General features: G+C 38.6%; 1 protein-coding gene across 5 annotated transcripts in view; it reads right to left on the minus strand.

The window, feature by feature from the left end:
- CR2 (complement C3d receptor 2) overlaps positions 1 to 16,403 on the minus strand; it is a 31,665-nt gene that overhangs the window by 1,645 nt on the left and 13,617 nt on the right. For 4 of the 5 annotated variants that reach the window (XM_070396654.1, XM_070396653.1, XM_070396652.1 and 1 more), the window contains 17 exons: positions 14,768 to 14,956; positions 14,582 to 14,681; positions 14,269 to 14,351; positions 13,093 to 13,500; positions 12,338 to 12,514; positions 12,168 to 12,258; positions 11,802 to 11,878; positions 10,583 to 10,990; positions 10,029 to 10,205; positions 9,872 to 9,956; positions 9,434 to 9,516; positions 8,528 to 8,920; positions 7,284 to 7,469; positions 6,081 to 6,269; positions 5,412 to 5,435; positions 4,335 to 4,410; positions 1,065 to 1,173 (listed from right to left, as the gene is read on the minus strand). In XM_070396654.1, the coding sequence (XP_070252755.1) occupies positions 1,080 to 1,173; positions 4,335 to 4,410; positions 5,412 to 5,435; positions 6,081 to 6,269; positions 7,284 to 7,469; positions 8,528 to 8,920; positions 9,434 to 9,516; positions 9,872 to 9,956; positions 10,029 to 10,205; positions 10,583 to 10,990; positions 11,802 to 11,878; positions 12,168 to 12,258; positions 12,338 to 12,514; positions 13,093 to 13,500; positions 14,269 to 14,351; positions 14,582 to 14,681; positions 14,768 to 14,956 (2,840 nt within the window). In that variant the 3' untranslated portion in view covers positions 1,065 to 1,079. The remainder of the gene's footprint in view (positions 1 to 1,064; positions 1,174 to 4,334; positions 4,411 to 5,411; positions 5,436 to 6,080; positions 6,270 to 7,283; positions 7,470 to 8,527; positions 8,921 to 9,433; positions 9,517 to 9,871; positions 9,957 to 10,028; positions 10,206 to 10,582; positions 10,991 to 11,801; positions 11,879 to 12,167; positions 12,259 to 12,337; positions 12,515 to 13,092; positions 13,501 to 14,268; positions 14,352 to 14,581; positions 14,682 to 14,767; positions 14,957 to 16,403) is intronic. The other variant, XM_070396651.1, reaches the window with a different exon arrangement.

The following is a 16,403-nucleotide window of genomic DNA, read 5'->3' on the forward strand; positions in this document are numbered from 1 at the left end:
CTCCCTGTGGGATATCCCCTGAGGGTTCCTGGACTGTAAGAGGGCACAGGCTGGCCTGAGGGACCCCACGAACAGTGCACAAATTTTGTGCACCAGGCCTCTAGTGGTATATATTCTTATGTGTGTCTTATTTTTTATTTTACTATAAAAGTTCCAAGAGATCAGCGGTGGTATCTTTATTTTGTAGATTATGTAGGATAAAGCCGTTTGAAGTCAGATTTGAGCTTGAATGCTACCTTTGCCAATTAATGACCCAAATCTAATTTAAAACTGTCAGCAAATCCTCCGATCACTGTAAGAAAAATGTATGCAGAACCTGACCTCTTCCCACCGGCTTGGTGGTAGCCACTCACAGCGTAAGCCTGGATAATTGTGATAGAGTCCTCAGTGATTCCCTATTTTCCACCCTTGGCGTCTTACACTCCATTCTTAACATAGCAGTTAAGGTGACCATTAGCTTTTCCACTTAACCATTCCAATGGCTCCCAGCTTAGAATAAACGCCAAGTTCATTCAATGACCTAGCACACTCCACATGATGGATCGTCTCCCCCTTCTCCCCTTCCCTCTCTGATTTCATCTCTGCCACTTTCTCCCTTGGCCAGCCCATAGTGAGCCACACTGGCCACTGCATGCATACCACACCTTACGATCTTTGCACTTACTGTTCTTTCTTCCTGCAATGTTCTTCCCCCAATGGCTGGCTCCTTACTTCACTCCCATCTTCACTCAAATGACATTTTCCTAGTGAGGTCTTCCCTTCTAACTACCCTGCCCTCTCTATCCCCTTTTCCTGCTTTATTTGTGTTCATAATATTTTACTTACCGTCTTCTTATTTATATTATTCTTACTCACTTTGCTATTTAAGTATTTGTTGAATGGATAAATGAATAAAACATAACAGGACTATTAATTGGCAACATGATCTAATTATATTCATTTCTATGCAAGATTTAAAAACTGCAAAAGAACGGTAAATACTTCACGCTGTGCTTATTGATGAGTAGAATTTGAATAACATTTTGACATGGAAATTAATAAAACAATTTATTTTCATTAAATACCTGTTTATTTTCTGGTTAGCTTGCTGGGTTGTATGGATCAATAGAATATACTTCTCGTGTTTCTAAGCGAAGATCTCCTTCTGTAGGGCTTTTATTTGTATAATAATTGCTAAATGGAAGGAGAAAAAAGTAAAATCTTTACTCATTGGCCATGATTACTACAAAGATGTAACAGTTGTTTTCTTTCCATAATTCCCAACACATGCTAAGTACTTTTCATGGTGATACTATTTTATTGCCCTAAGTAACCAATGAAATAATCACTATAATCCCCAATTTTGGAAAGAGCCATAAAAATAAACGACTTGCTAGGTTGCTAAGTGCCCCGGTCAAAAGTTGACATTACATAGATTTACTTTAGATCCAGGACTTCAATGACTAATAACTATGACCCCCCATTCGGGAAAAAAAATCAAAGCTTTTTTTTTGGGGGGTGGGCATCATCATAAATTTACCTTTTGGGGACGTAATCTTCAAATCTAACTTAAAAGGAAAATTCTATATTTGATGTTTGATACATAGTCATACACCACTGAAAGCTTTAAATGATTTTAAGTGGGTATTTTTATTTTTCCTCTTTGAAAGCACATATACTTTGCTGTGCTTCTAAAACCATTTTGCTGAAATTAGGAAAGGACAAGAAAATGTCATTATTCTACCATGTAGAACTCTGAAATAATGTATTACAAAATTGCTGGGAAACAAAGATCACTTCTAGGGTTACTTACAGCATTCCCCTAACTACCTTATTTTAGAGGTCAGATTATAGGAAGATACATTAAGAATGTTATAAAATGGTAATTTTAGGTCAATTTAACATTTAGATTTTATGAAAATATCTGAGGTGTCTAGAAAAGAATAGTTTCTCCTTCAAATGTTTAGAAGGCTTTTATAAATATTTAATTTTGTTCCAAGACATCCATTGTAAAGTGATTACTCATCTCATTTGCAAAAAGTACTTAAGGCAGGTGAAATGTCTGTATCAACTATAAAAAAATAAATTGAATTTGGTTAGAAAATGGAAAAAAAACAAGAAGGTGATGCTTAGGAATTTGGTTTAATATAAACATTTGGTTCCTATCGGTGGAGGCACTTAAATAGTAGTATGGGTTGTAATCATGTTAATAAACTTCATAATCATCATGAACATAATTATTTCAGGTTGTAGCATTCCCAAAGGTTGCATATTCTCCTACACATGCTATGTCTTGATAGGAAATTTAGGAAGGAGCATGAAGGAAAGAGATAGAGCCCACATTCTCTACTTATTTAAATGTGTTATTATTCTTGGCTAAAATTATCTTCTAACTTCCTGCGAGGAAAGGCATGCAAATGACATCCCTCTGTTGTTTTTTTGTTTGTTTTTTCTTTTGAGACCTTTTTCTCCCTTGCATTGTGTGAAACAACTGTTTCCTAACTTTCCTCCTACTTCTGACTGTTCCCTCCTGCCTCTTAAGCATTACTGTTCTGGGATTGGTTTTCATCCTATTTTTACCTTTTAAGTTTTTTTTGGCGCCAAGGCTTCCGTTGTGATGTAAACGTCACCTATCTGAATGCAGGCCCCTCTCTTGAGTCCTAAGTGGCAAGGTCAGCACGGGACTCATCATCTTTCCCCACAACCTGCCCTTTCCCTCTTTTGGTGAAACACTGGGACCTCAAATGACCTCCACTTGGTTCGTTCTCTGTGCCCTCTTCTCCCTCCTTTCCACACGACACTCAGTCCTGGAAACCTAGGCTCTCAACAGTGAAGATGCGTCCTGCCTCTGCTCCATCCTCTGGATCCTGCCACTGCTGCTTCGGCTGATGGCCCAACCCTGCCCCTTCTTTTAAAAATGTGAATCTGGCCAAAACCGGTTTGGCTCAGTGGATAGAGCGTCGGCCTGCGGACTGAAGGGTCCCAGGTTCGATTCCGGTCAAGGGCATGTACCTGGGTTGCGGGCACATCCCCAGTAGGAGATGTGCAGGAGGCAGCTGATCGATGTTTCTCTCTCATCCATGTTTCTAACTCTCTATCTCTCTCCCTTCCTCTCTGTAAAAAATCAATAAAATATATTTTAAAAAAAATGTGAATCTGAACACATTTTTCTCTTGCTTCAGGTCCTATAGGATAAACCCTAACTCCACGTTACAGCCTGAAGGCTTTTGATGATCTAGCTCCTGACCACCTTCTTAGATTCCCCAAGTGTCTGTTAAGTGGAACATTAGTTCCAGGAGTTGTTAAAAGCATTATGTGAGAGAGAGAGAAAGGAAAAAAAAAGAGTTGTGTAGTCCAATGAGTTTAGGGAACATTGGGTTAAAAAACATGAAACTGGCTTCTTTATTGTAGGACTTTACAGAAAAGATGCCAATTTCTCACAAATTAATCTATAGACTTAAATGAAATCACAACATGTCTGTTTAAGAAAATGACAAATGATCTAAAATCACCTGAAAGAACAAACAGAAGAGAATAGAGGGAAAAAACCCTAAAAAAAAAAAAAGTGATAGCGAGGGAATTCCTGCCCTACCAAATATTATAAGAGTAGAAAGCCATACTTATTAAATACAAAGTTATTTTGATAAAATAGATAAATGAAGCAGAAAAAGGAGCCCAGAAACACAAAATATGCAAATATATTAATAATTTGATATTTGATTAAGTTAGGACAAACTTTCTGGAAAGTCATTGGCAATATTTATTATGCGTCTTAAAACATCATACACTTGTCCCTAGAAATTCTAGAAATCTATGCTCTGGAAATAAGTACATGTATGTGAAAAGGTTTATTAAAGGTGTTCATCATATCTTTATTATCAAGATAAATGTGGAAGCAACCTCTTCCACAGTACAGACATACATGAAACAGAATAATCTATTATATAATTAAAAAGAAAGCATGATTTCAAGACATAAAAATATGTACATACGCAAAATGAAAAAAAAATTAAGGCAGGAGATTATAATGTCAAAATCTCAATTTTAAAAGAAAAAAGAATGTAAGAAAAAGATCAGATGGGATATACCAAAATAACTGCATTTGTTTCCACTAGGATTTTTGTCTTTCTGCTTTCTAGAATTTTTGTGATGTGTCATCTGAATACATATGATTTAAATACGCGCCCGATATCATTTAAGATCTGCCAGATAGGGCTTCCCGTATGTTGCATAAAATGCCACATTCCAGTTCTCACATTGCTATACTCCTTTCAAGTAACTTGTGCTTCCATGTTTAGTTTCAGGCAAGAAGCTGAAACCTTAGTGAATTTTGGTCAAGCACTCATTGAACTTACCGTTTTCTGTGTTTGGGTATCAGGTATAAGGTGACAGCAGTCAAGAAGAGAAGAAATAGCAAACCTACAGAAAGGCCTAGAAAATAAAACAGCAAGTATCAAATACCAGAAAAACGTGACCTATATCGTTTAGAAGTGATTGTGGGGCCTAGTCCTAGTGGAGGGGAATATGGTCTGTTACTTTTATACTTATCCTTTCTCAGCCATGTAAATGTTGAATTCCTAAATAATGATACGTCAGCTTAAGGTTTTCCTGATTCAATCTAGTCCACATTTCATCTAAAGCACCAAGCATTTGACGACATGGTTCCAGTCAAGCTCTGTGGAGCTTTTCTGTTCCTTTCAGTCTTAGTAGTAATATTCCAGTCACTGGGGTAAAATTAGGTGCTCAGAAGACCGGGACCCCACAATTGTGTATAACATCTGACTGTCAGTTGCGAAATCGTTTTTCTACTGTAAAATAAGCCAGTCTATTCTGATAATGCCAAATCATGCTAAAGACTGAGAGTTAATGTAAACTAAACTTTCAACTTAAACACTGAGAATAGCTGGCTGTTCTAATTATTTATACAACTCTACCCAAAAGTGACAGTTTGTACTGTGAAGGGCACATTAAAAATTCCATAAACACCAAAAGAGGTGAATTTCTTATGAGTTAAAGAAAAAAAATTACTAATACTCAGGCAGGATACAAGACCTCACATTTTATATAAATTTTTATAAAATATCATTTAATCAAATTCATGATAACAGAGCTACTACCCTCTAAAGTATTTAGGTGTAAAGAGTCTGAATCTCAAATTGTTTTGCAATGATAATAATAATGTGTGAGATATACGTAGGTAGAGAGATATAAATGGATTAAAGCAAATGTAGCAAAATATACACAATTGGTAAATATAGTTAAATTACATATCGGAGCTTTTATTACAATATTTTTGTAACTTTTCTTTAAGTTTGAAATTATTTCAAAGTATAAAGTTAAAAATAAAATAATGGCCTAAAACTGTTCAAAGTTTTAAAAGTTTATTTTAAAAAGATCATTAGAACATTTTTTAAGTAATTAAGAGAACTTACCACCAACAAGAGGAGTGAGTGAGCCTAAAAAGAATCCAAAATCATGAACATATTAGTCTAGTTGCATGATTCAATGAAGGCGAAAGACCTATGGCAATGTCTGAAGTTAGCATTCTCTCTAAGTTATCACTCCTATCTCTCTAATTCCATTAAAAAATATTAATTGGAACCTTAAGTCTACCCACTCTTCCTTCATTTTCTTATATAAGAACTCATTGGACTTTAAAAATATTTTTACTTTAATTATGTTGGAGTAGTTCACCAAATAAAAAAACCAATATGCTCAGTGTAACCAGGGATTTCTCGGGTTAGAATGCAAATATTAAGTGTTATAACTGGTTTGTTAACATATTTTTTGAGGCCCCTGTCAAATCGTGAAGCACTGATAAACCTAGATATAGCAATAAGGGAAGTCTCAGCAGCAACTTCTTACAAAACGTAATGTTAGCTTTGCACCTTTTAAGTTAGTGTTCCTCTGCTTTCTTTCTTTACTTCCCTCATCCACAGAAAAGTTCTGCTTCTTCTAGATTAGACAACCTACTTCAAATCTATCGTATCACTGGTTACAGGCCTATGTCAATTTAAAAACCAGGAGTCCTTAATACTGAGGGATACCCCTTACTGCCTTTCTCTAGTGAGACAAGTATCAGCAAAGTCCCTTGTACTTACCTTGTGATTTGCAAACAGCCAGGGGAGGGTTCCACCCGTGATCCTCCAGGCACTGGCTCTGGGGACTGCCTTCCAGGGTATATCCCTCTTCACACTCCAAATTAACAACTGCCCCATGCTGGTACTTTTTCCCAGACTCCAGCCCCTTCTGGATTCCACTCATATACTCTGGGGAGCTACAGTTTACCTCTGAAATGAAAGGAATCTAATTTACCCATGAGGTAGACACTGCTCTTAATGGAAAGTTCTATGAAACCATTAACTTAGTTAATTCTCAGTAAAGAAAGCTTCCTTGAAATAACAAAATGACAACCTAGGTAGAGTCTTTCAGTGTCAGCCATCTATTTCAATAACCTCTAGGTAACTTAAGCCTGATTGTTTTCCTTCCTTTTGCTTTAGTTTCTAACTAATAGCTGGTTAATGTTAATGACTTGTTAGGGCTAAATGGGTACAAATTTTAAATTACTGTTTTATCAGTACCAACTCTTGCTCTCCAATTCTTCATACACGTACATACTTCCTCTTTTCTTCTTTCATCTCTTCAGTGTAGGGGTCAGTACTGTGAGATTTTGGAGATGAATCCTGACTCTAGGACTTCCTAATGTGTGACCTTGGAAAAGTTATAAATCTCTTCATTCTGCTGAGACTTCATCTCTAATATGGGAATAATAATGGCATCACCTTCATATGGTTCTCAAGAAGATTAAATGACAACGCACTCAAAATGCAGTGCACAGTATCAGACATACAGCCAAAAGTGCTCAACAAATATTACATATTAACTCAATTCTCATATTCCATATGCTTAATGAAACATAAAAAATATACCCAGAATCCTACTATCACTCAAAGGAAATACATTGAAAAAATCATTGTGCTTTTCCATTAGTATTTTGCCAGATACATACTTATAATAACTACAATCACTGTGTAACTTCAATCTACACTTTGGTTGTTTAATTTACATAAGCATTTCAATTTTCTATATTTAAATGTCTTCATAAGTGATCACTCAACAGAGACTACACTCTAAGTCATTTTTATTATTCTGTGGTATTTAGATCAACTACATGTATTAATCCAAGGAAATACATCTAATTAAATTATCTAACTGAGGCATTTATTTGGTGACTTTAAGTTGAAAGTACCTAACTGCATATATTTATTTGGGACAAATCTGAGTTAAAAAAATAAATAACGCACCTTTACAAAAAGGGGCAGGGTGGCTCCAGGTGCCCTCGTGTGTGCAAATAAGGAGTGCCTCTCCCACCAGCAGGTAGCCTTCGTCACAGCGGTACACGATTGACATTCCAGGAGAAAATCGAGCTCTCTCGCCACCAGTATGATTCCCATTGGACATCTTAAATGGCGGTTGACATCCTACGAAGGCTTAAACACCAATAAAAAAGGGTCTTTAATTTAGTACAGAGGAACACATAGCCAACACTGTCTGTGAGTGATGGCCATATAGGAAGAATGCCGGCAACAAGCCAACCAATTGGTATCTAGTAATACCCATTCCACACCAACCCAGCAATACTGGCCAGAGATTTCCACTGCCTACGTATGGGGTATATGACCTGAAGAAAAATGTCAAAAGTAAGATAATGAAACCTCAATGGTTGCAGCCCACAATTGTACTCTATCAGCCAATAGTATTCTTTCATTTTCCTTTTAAATAGCAGAAAGCTTGTACTCTAAGGGTCACCCAAGTAGCCATGGAGTGAAGCCACCAGATATGACAAAGGGGAAAGAATGTGCCCTTCTACAAATGACAGCCAAAGCCCAATTCAAGCAACTGTTGCCTTGCAGGAAAGCAGAGGAGGCCCTCACTGAATCACAGGTTCAACATTGATCTTGGGCTTGGATATGGGTTTCACGTAAAGAGAGACTACTGTGTTGGCCAAAGAGAACAGTTCTGTTGAGCTGAATTCAGTTCTTGGGTCATTAATTGCCAGTCCCTGTTGTACATGGTCACCTAGTCATTGACAGGAATATAACTGATGAATGATAACTAAAATGACAAGAAAGACAATTCACTGGGTCTGAAGGCCAGCTTCATGCCTCCGAACACCAAAAGTTCTCTTTCTAACTGGTATTATAGCCTTAAATATAAAATTATCAAGTGATATTACTGCCAACATTTACCCCCCAAAATGATAAGTGAATTTTTATTATTCTAATTTAAGAAAACTAATAAATTTTGTAGAAGCCATCACTTTGGAAGTTAACCATAATCCTTTCATGTACTTTTGCTCAACTGACTTAGTAAGGAATGGGGAGGAGGGGGGAGAATTCACTGAGAGGATAAGGCAGGTATCTTGGAAAACACTATCGTTGTTTTAACATTTACATCTTTTTCTTTAGCTCAAATGGCAAATGCCGATTCAAAAAACATTTCCTTATTCTAAGCAATATCCCATAGTTAACTTCTTAAAATAACTTACCCTTTTTGATACACGTTGGTACACCTGGCACCCATTTGTTATTGGTATGGCACGTAATCAAGTCACTGCCATTCATGATGAAACCCTGGTTGCAGGCAACATATACGATGTCATTGTGGGAATATGACGAACGAGTTTTATTCAGTGTGTATCCATGTTTGACTTCTGGCTGAGGGCAGTGGACCACAGGAGGAGGTTTAAAGCACCGTGGGGGAGGTGCACTCCAAGATCCATGTCCTTCAGAATCACTTATGCATCGGATGTTTCTCTCTCCCAGAAGAGAGAATCCTTGGTCACATTCATAAGAGACTTCAATTCCATAAAGAAACTGTTTTGCCAGCACACCTGTGTGCCACCCGTTGGCAATCACTGGTGGAGGTGGACAGTGAATAGCTGCAGAAGAGATTCGAGAAATGCTGCTTCAGCTAGTGTACCAAGGCAGACAGTCGTCATTGGGATGCAAATAAAACTATGTGACTGCATGTATGACACATACCATACAGTTATTTAGCTTTACAACCTGCATTGTTCTCATCAAAACAGCTTTATTAACATTTCTGATTATATGAGTAATACATATTCATCCCCCAAATTTTAAAAATACAATAAAGTAATAAGAAAGAAATACAATTATATTAATAAAAATTAGAAATATATATATATTATACATAAATACAACTATATATATATACACTATATAATTAGCAGATATATATCAAATATATAGTTCCTACTTGACAACTTTACTTGTCAATGACAGTGCTGACTAAACTGTGAAAGATATTTCTTATCTCAGGTACATTGAGATAGAACACAGATAGTTGAAGTAGTTATAAGCTACTTCTTATGTGGCCTGCCGTTTCTAACTCCCAACCACCTCACTTATAACTTTAATTTTTCTCTTACCTTTGCAGAGTGGAATCCTTCGGAACCAAACCCCTGTCTCAGCATCTTCACACTTCTGATAAGTATGCCCAGTCAGCTGGTACCTAGAGAGAGATTATCACACATTTCTTTTTCCCAATATCACGTCTCTGAAACCTCACCTCCTCATACCACAAATACAGAGGAACTCCTACACAAGAACTTCGGTACAGAGGAATGAAAACCCTTGACCCTCCCAGTAAGCAGACTTTTTTAGATGAGAGTTGCTCACAGCAAAGCTATTTCCATGTCAAAAAAGAGCTAACAAGTCAGAGATGCTACTTAGACTTTTGGAACCTGATATTCTCTGTGAGTGTGGCAATGAGGAGCCGAAAAAAGAGTCACCAAGACAAGCTGTGGGTGCAACTAAGGCACTAAACCAAGTGGGAACCCTCTCTGCATAGATCATCTCATACTCACCCATCTTGACAGGATGTATTAACCAGAACCACACGTGAATCAGCTGGAAGCTCTTGAACATCTCCCATGGGCTCACATGGCGCTTCTAGAGGAGCACAGCTGGAATTACTCACACATGCTTGCTATCAAAGGGAAGGCAACTCTGGAGCTAAAGTACCTTCACACCGAGGGGCAGAAGGACTCCAATTTCCGGAAGGCATACAGTGAATGGATTTGTTTCCCACAAGCGAGTAGCCAGGGTCACAGGTGTAGTCTACAGTCATCCCAGAGACAAAGAGGACCCTATTTCCGCCTGTATGCCGACCGTGGTGCAGCCCCGAAGGTGGCTGGCAGTCTGAAGGAAAAACTTCCCACATCAATACCAACAAAAGAACTTATACTCAAGAACATTAAAAGTACAACATTGGACAACAGATAATCTTAAACATCTTAGCCAAGGATTATAAAGCTCTAATTCATTACTGAATGCTTTCTGCTCGTTTGAAAGAACTAGACTTCTTTAAACAGGTCCTCTCAGTATCTACCTTGAATATATTCTGGATACAAGAGACATTCACACAAGGAACGTATACAACACACATAGAACATTGTTACAGATCAAAGCAATAGGACAGTAATCTGTGCCCCATTGACTTTTTCCATGAGTGTAGTTTTGGGTGGGAGATGAGAATAGTAAGTAAATACCTTATTTTTCCCCATTGGGCTGTTTACCTTTCTCACAAACGGGTATTTCAGGATCCCAGGTGTCATTGGCTTTGCAACGAATCTCACTGCTGCCCTTCAAAGTAAATCCATCAACACACTTGAATGTCACACTGTCGTTGTAGACATATGGGGCTTCCTTGCCCGATATCTGGTATCCATTTTCAATGTGGGCATGTGAGCACTGAACAGCAGGGAGGGAAAGTTTACAGAGAGGAGCAGGGCCACTCCAGATGCCCCTCTCCTGACCATCTTTTGTACAACGGATGGTGCTCTCCCCGATGAGGCTGAATTCTACGCCTTTCTCTGGCCCAGGGTTACAGGAATAAGTGACTGTGGTTCCATATGGAAAGTCTTCTGAGGAACTCCCTGTGTGTGCCCCATTGTCGATGACAGGGGGCGGTGGGCAGGTGATATCTGGAGAGATGAGAAGTGACCATATCATTCTGTTTCAGTTTTAAACACCAAAGAAGAGAAAGGAAATTGGCTATGAATCTGTTGTTATCAAATTTCCTGGAGGATATGGGTGAGTTTTGATGATATGAGTTATATCAAAGCTCACAAGTGAACATGTCCATCAATATCATATAGTGAGGGAGTAAAGGCCTGTAGTAAATTATTAATTAAAACAAGAATTCTTTTTTAAATAAACAATAGATGAATAAAAGGTACAGGGGCATAGAATTAAGCCTTTTTTTTTTAGTTTCATCCTTGTGCAGAGGTTATTTGATAGTTGAGTCAAGAATACTTATTGTTGATTGAGTATCTACTTATTGACACACAGTTTTATCATTTAAAAAGTAGAGATAATACCATGTAGGTAAAATAACTTTAAAGTCTGTAATCTTATGCTGAATTTATAGATGAGGGGATAGAATTTCAAAGAAGTTACATAAATCACCCAAGATCATATGAAGCCATAGATACAGAATAAGAGATTAGATCCCACACCAATCTCCTTTTCCTCCCCAAACTACAGCTTACCCCAATTAAACATGGTGGCTCATATACTCGCTGCTTTCATCATCTTATACACTTAAATTACAAAAGAGCATCAGTGACAGAACACATTTAGATTAAATGGTTGCTATGCTTCGAAGTGGATAGAGATGACAGTACAAAGACAGAAAAACTGTTGACAAAGTTAATGAAACAGAGACTAATATTTCTATTCCCACAATATAGCCTAAAAGAGAAATCTCCCAGGGCACACATAGGTGTCACTCACCTAGACAAAGATGATTCTCCATATACCAAGGAATGGTGCCTTGACACAACTGGTAAACACTCTGACCTAACCTGGACCTAGAGATAGAGTCGTGTCATTTTGCTGTCTAATGACCATTAAACTAAGCAAGCGCTATTGGCTCAAAAGCAGACTCACCACGTACAGGACAAGAAGCAATATGAACAGAATGCAGCCAGCACTAGCTCCATCATTGCACAGGAGTAGTTCCCATACATGGAAAACTAGCAAGATTAGCACTCCATGGACACGGGCCAGGGAAGGGTCTTTGAGGTAAACGCTTGCACAGAGCCTGCAGTATGCGCTGATAAGCCAGACCCAGTTCAGGCTGAGCCAGCACTCACTCACCCTTCATCGCAAGAAGAGTTAACATCTGGTCTAATCACTCGATCCTGGGGTTTTTTGTAGAGATACTTTCCTATAGGTTCACACTCTGCCTCTAAGAAGAAGAGACGAGGATGAGAAATCAACTCAAGCAATCTCAAAACTACAAAACATCTGCATGCAAGTCCTGATACCTTTGCATTTGGGGACAGTGGGAATCCACACCCCGTCAGAGGTGCAATGTATGGATTCTTCTCCCACCAGCACGTAGCCAGGGTCACAGCTGTATTTTATGGATGTTCCAGGCTCAAAGCGCATCCTGTGTCGATCTTCCTTTTGCCCATTGAGGATTTTAGGAGGGGCTTGGCACGCTACAAGAAAGAAAAAAATTTTATTGTCTAAACAGCAGCAACATGGAGAAACATCCAAAGAAATGGGCATTAACGCTGTAATTCCTCTCTGGTGGCAGCTGTATGATGCAGAAGGTATCTTACAGCCCAGCTTGGGGTAATTTTGGATCCGTGTTTCTCGATCTTTCCCTCTTCTTTGCACTTAGGCTGCTGCAGATTTTGTTCAGTTTCCACTCGGTGCTTTACCTCCTCTCATTTCTTCCTTTCTTAAGGAATCACCTCATATGCTCTCAATGGGAGATTCTCATATACCCATGGAATGGGGGCTTTGATGACCTCCCTTTTAAGAAATCAGTATTAACACAAATACACATTTTTCCCATAAAGAAATGGGCAACTTAGTGGATCCTAATGTTATTTTTCCCAAGGACACTTCTACGAAATGAACAAATGGTGGGTGTAGTGTGTTAAAAGCCTTCTACATAATTGATAAACACTATACAAACTGAAAAATAACCTGCTTACACCCAAAATCCCTACTTATAATTCTTAGAAAAGAAGAAATCAGTAGAACCTTTTCTTGGTCCTGGAACACTCACCCTTTTCACAGACTGGTGCAGAGGGCTCCCATGTGCCTTGGGCACTGCACCTTATTCTCTTGCTACCTTTCAAGGTGAAGCCCAACGAGCAATCAAATGCCACAGTGTCATTATATGAATATTGATCTTTCCGCCCAGATGATATTTGGCCTCTTAGGATCTGGGGAGGTGGACAGTGAATTCCAGGAGTAGAAAGTTCGCAGCGTGGGGCAGGACCACTCCAGATCCCAGTCTTCTGACTATCAGTGGTGCAACGGATAGTGTCCTTCCCAATCAGGATGAAGTCCACTCCTCTCTCTGGGCCCGGGTCACAAGTGTAAGTGACTGTGCTTCCATATGGAACGTTCACTGAAGGGTTGCCTCTACGCCTTCCATTGAGAATAGGAGGAGGTGGTGGGCAAAGGATTTCTAGAGAAATTAGTGAGAAATGACAAGATTGTAGCTGTACTACACATAAGAAAGCCTCAGACTTGATGCCACTCTCATCTCCTAGGTTCAGTGTCCTAGGATATTTGAATTGCTGATGAACCATCAAGGCAGCTATCTCTCTATATAAAAGCCTAAGTGAATGTTATGACTGGACAACCGAATGACCAGAATGACCGGTCGCTATGATTCAGCTGCCCCCTGGTGGTCAGTGCATTCCCACAGCCAACCTCCCGTGGCTGGCCAACTTCCTCCTGTCCCTCCCCGTGGCTGGCCAACCTTCAGCAGTCCCTCCCCCCATTTCTCCCCCTGACCAGGAGGCCCTGATTGGGACTGGGTGAGACAGCCCCAATCGCCCCGATTGCCAGCCAGGCCTAGGGACCCCACCCATGCACAAATTCGTGCACCAGGCCTCTAGTAACAATGTAATTGAAAAAATATATCTTGCTGATCCTTGGATTTCTGTTACTGAATACGCCCTCTCATTTATGTGCATGGCCTGGCTTACAAGTCTACTTAGATTTAGAGAAAGTAAAGCCTAGGAAGCCTGTTTTACTCGAATAAGCAGGGAATAGAGAGGTAACTGAAGGATGCTTCTGTTATAACCCTTAAAGATGTCTCAGAGAGATATTTGCTCTATAATGTTCTGTATAGTAATGACTGAATCAACATCTTTTAGTTAAAAGAATTCAGTGCTCTGTTGAGCCTCAGATAAGTAACTAGGTTCAAACCACAGTTTGCATAACCTACCTTCACATTTTGGCATCTTGGTCCATAAAGCTCTCTCTCCAGCAATTACACACTGACTAGAAGGCTGGCCTCGTAATCGATAGCTGGAGACAGAGGGTGGTCATTCAGAACTATTAGACAGTTGGTGATATGGATCAATAACCTCTACTTAAATACAAACTCATTTAATTTGTGTGCACCGACTCTTATTAGCATTATTTCTCATAACCTCCGCCATGGCTCTCCACAGATCCTCACAGAGGAGCCTTCACAGGTCATACTACGCATGGAGAAGCCCAATGAATTCAATCTCCTAGGTCCTCCAGACACTCACCCTTCATTACAGGAAAAGGTTATAGTTACGCCAGCTCGACGACTTGCAGGCCCCTTTATCTGGCCATTGAGCAATGTTCCTGGAGCATCACACTGGGCCTCTGTGGAAACAAGCCAAAGATGTACAAAGCAAAGCCAAATAACAGAATAGCCTAATTTTTGAAAACTGATTGTAAATTTGGGGTACCTTTACATTGTGGAATGACTGCACTCCAGTCTCCTGAAGACAAACAACGAATGGTCTTTTCTCCAACAAGCAAGTAGCCAGGTTCACAGCTGTAAGTCACAGACAGTCCAGGGACAAAGAGGCTAACATTCTCTGCTGTGTGATGTCCATTGGGGATCATGGAAAGTGGTGGACACTCCCGGGGGAAATCTTTACACACACACACACACACACACACACACACACATTAGAACAAAAGGCCATCAGATGGTACATCCTTCACAATCTAGATTTTGACATAGTACATTCACCCAACTAAATGGCACTTAATCTGTGGTAACCAGTCATCATAAATTTTCAACTCATTCTTTAAAACAAGCGTGATGTAATATCCATTTTATACACCATATAGTTCCTTATTTTCTATTTTTAGTTACTCTTGATTATTTTGTGAAATTTTTCATTTACCAAAAAGATAGTCCATTTTTACAAATACTCTCATCCTATCCTTAAGCCTATTTTCTGGTCCAAAGGTCACATACTATTAAGGAGTTATCCTGCTAGATATTAGTAATATAGTTTTATAGAATCCCATATGTGTTACATATATACATACATATTGGATGAGTATATGTGTACTCACATCTTATTCTATGTCTTTCTTTCTTTGCTTAATAATCTGCTTAGGTTATCTTCCCATGTCAATACATATAGGTCAACCTAAATCTTTATAATGGCTTATTTTCTATAGTCACTCATATTGTGGCTATCTTCAAACCTTCCTTACCTCCAAGATTATATATCTATCTACAAATACATAGAATCATATTTTTCTAATAGTTTTTCAGCTTGATTGATTTAGAATCAATTGATATTGCTCTTCACTAAGAAAAGAAATACCTACTTTTTATTATAATAGGTTGTCAAATATGACAGTCCCTGTAATTGTACGATTAAAATTCAGATTTAGATTTCTGCAACAACATAAACCTCAGTAAAAAATAAATGAAGAGCCCTGACTGGTTTGGCTCAGTGGATAGAGCGTCGGCCTGCGGACTGAAGGGTCCCAGGTTAGATTCCGGTCAAGGGCATGTACCTTGGTTTCGGGCACATCCCCAGTGGGAGGTGTGCAGAGGGCAGCTAATCAATCAATGTTTCTCTCTCATCAATGTTTCTAACTCTCTATTCCTCTCCCTTCCTCTCTGTGAAAAATCAATAAAATATATTTTTTAAAAAATAAAAAATAAAAAAAAATAAAATAAATGAAGAACTTATAGTAATCCTTACTTTCAAAGTCATTTGATTTGAAATGTTATGTCTGAGGAGATGACTTGGCAAAGTAGTGCATCACTTCAGAAAGTGTTTATAGATGTCTCATAGAGCAGGCATCATTTCTGCCAGACTGTATGAACATCCATTTACAGGTGGGTTCTAAAACATTGGGTATATTTCTTCTTATTTTAACATTAACTCATATAAGTTGTTTAAAACCACACAATTCACACAGCACCATCAAAGTCTCATCTTGTGAGACTCATTCAGTTCAATTATTAGGTGTGTTCAATTACTTTTTCTCATCATACTTTAAAATTTTCTGTTCTATTGATGTTTGTTAAATGAACATCCATGCCCTTAGTGACAAAAACTAAAACTAAAA

The sequence above is a fragment of the Myotis yumanensis genome, unplaced genomic scaffold (genome assembly GCF_028538775.1).
Source record: "Myotis yumanensis isolate MYYU_CA2020_CCGP unplaced genomic scaffold, mMyoYum1.0.hap1 SCAF_17, whole genome shotgun sequence".
Classification (NCBI taxonomy): domain Eukaryota; kingdom Metazoa; phylum Chordata; class Mammalia; order Chiroptera; family Vespertilionidae; genus Myotis; species Myotis yumanensis.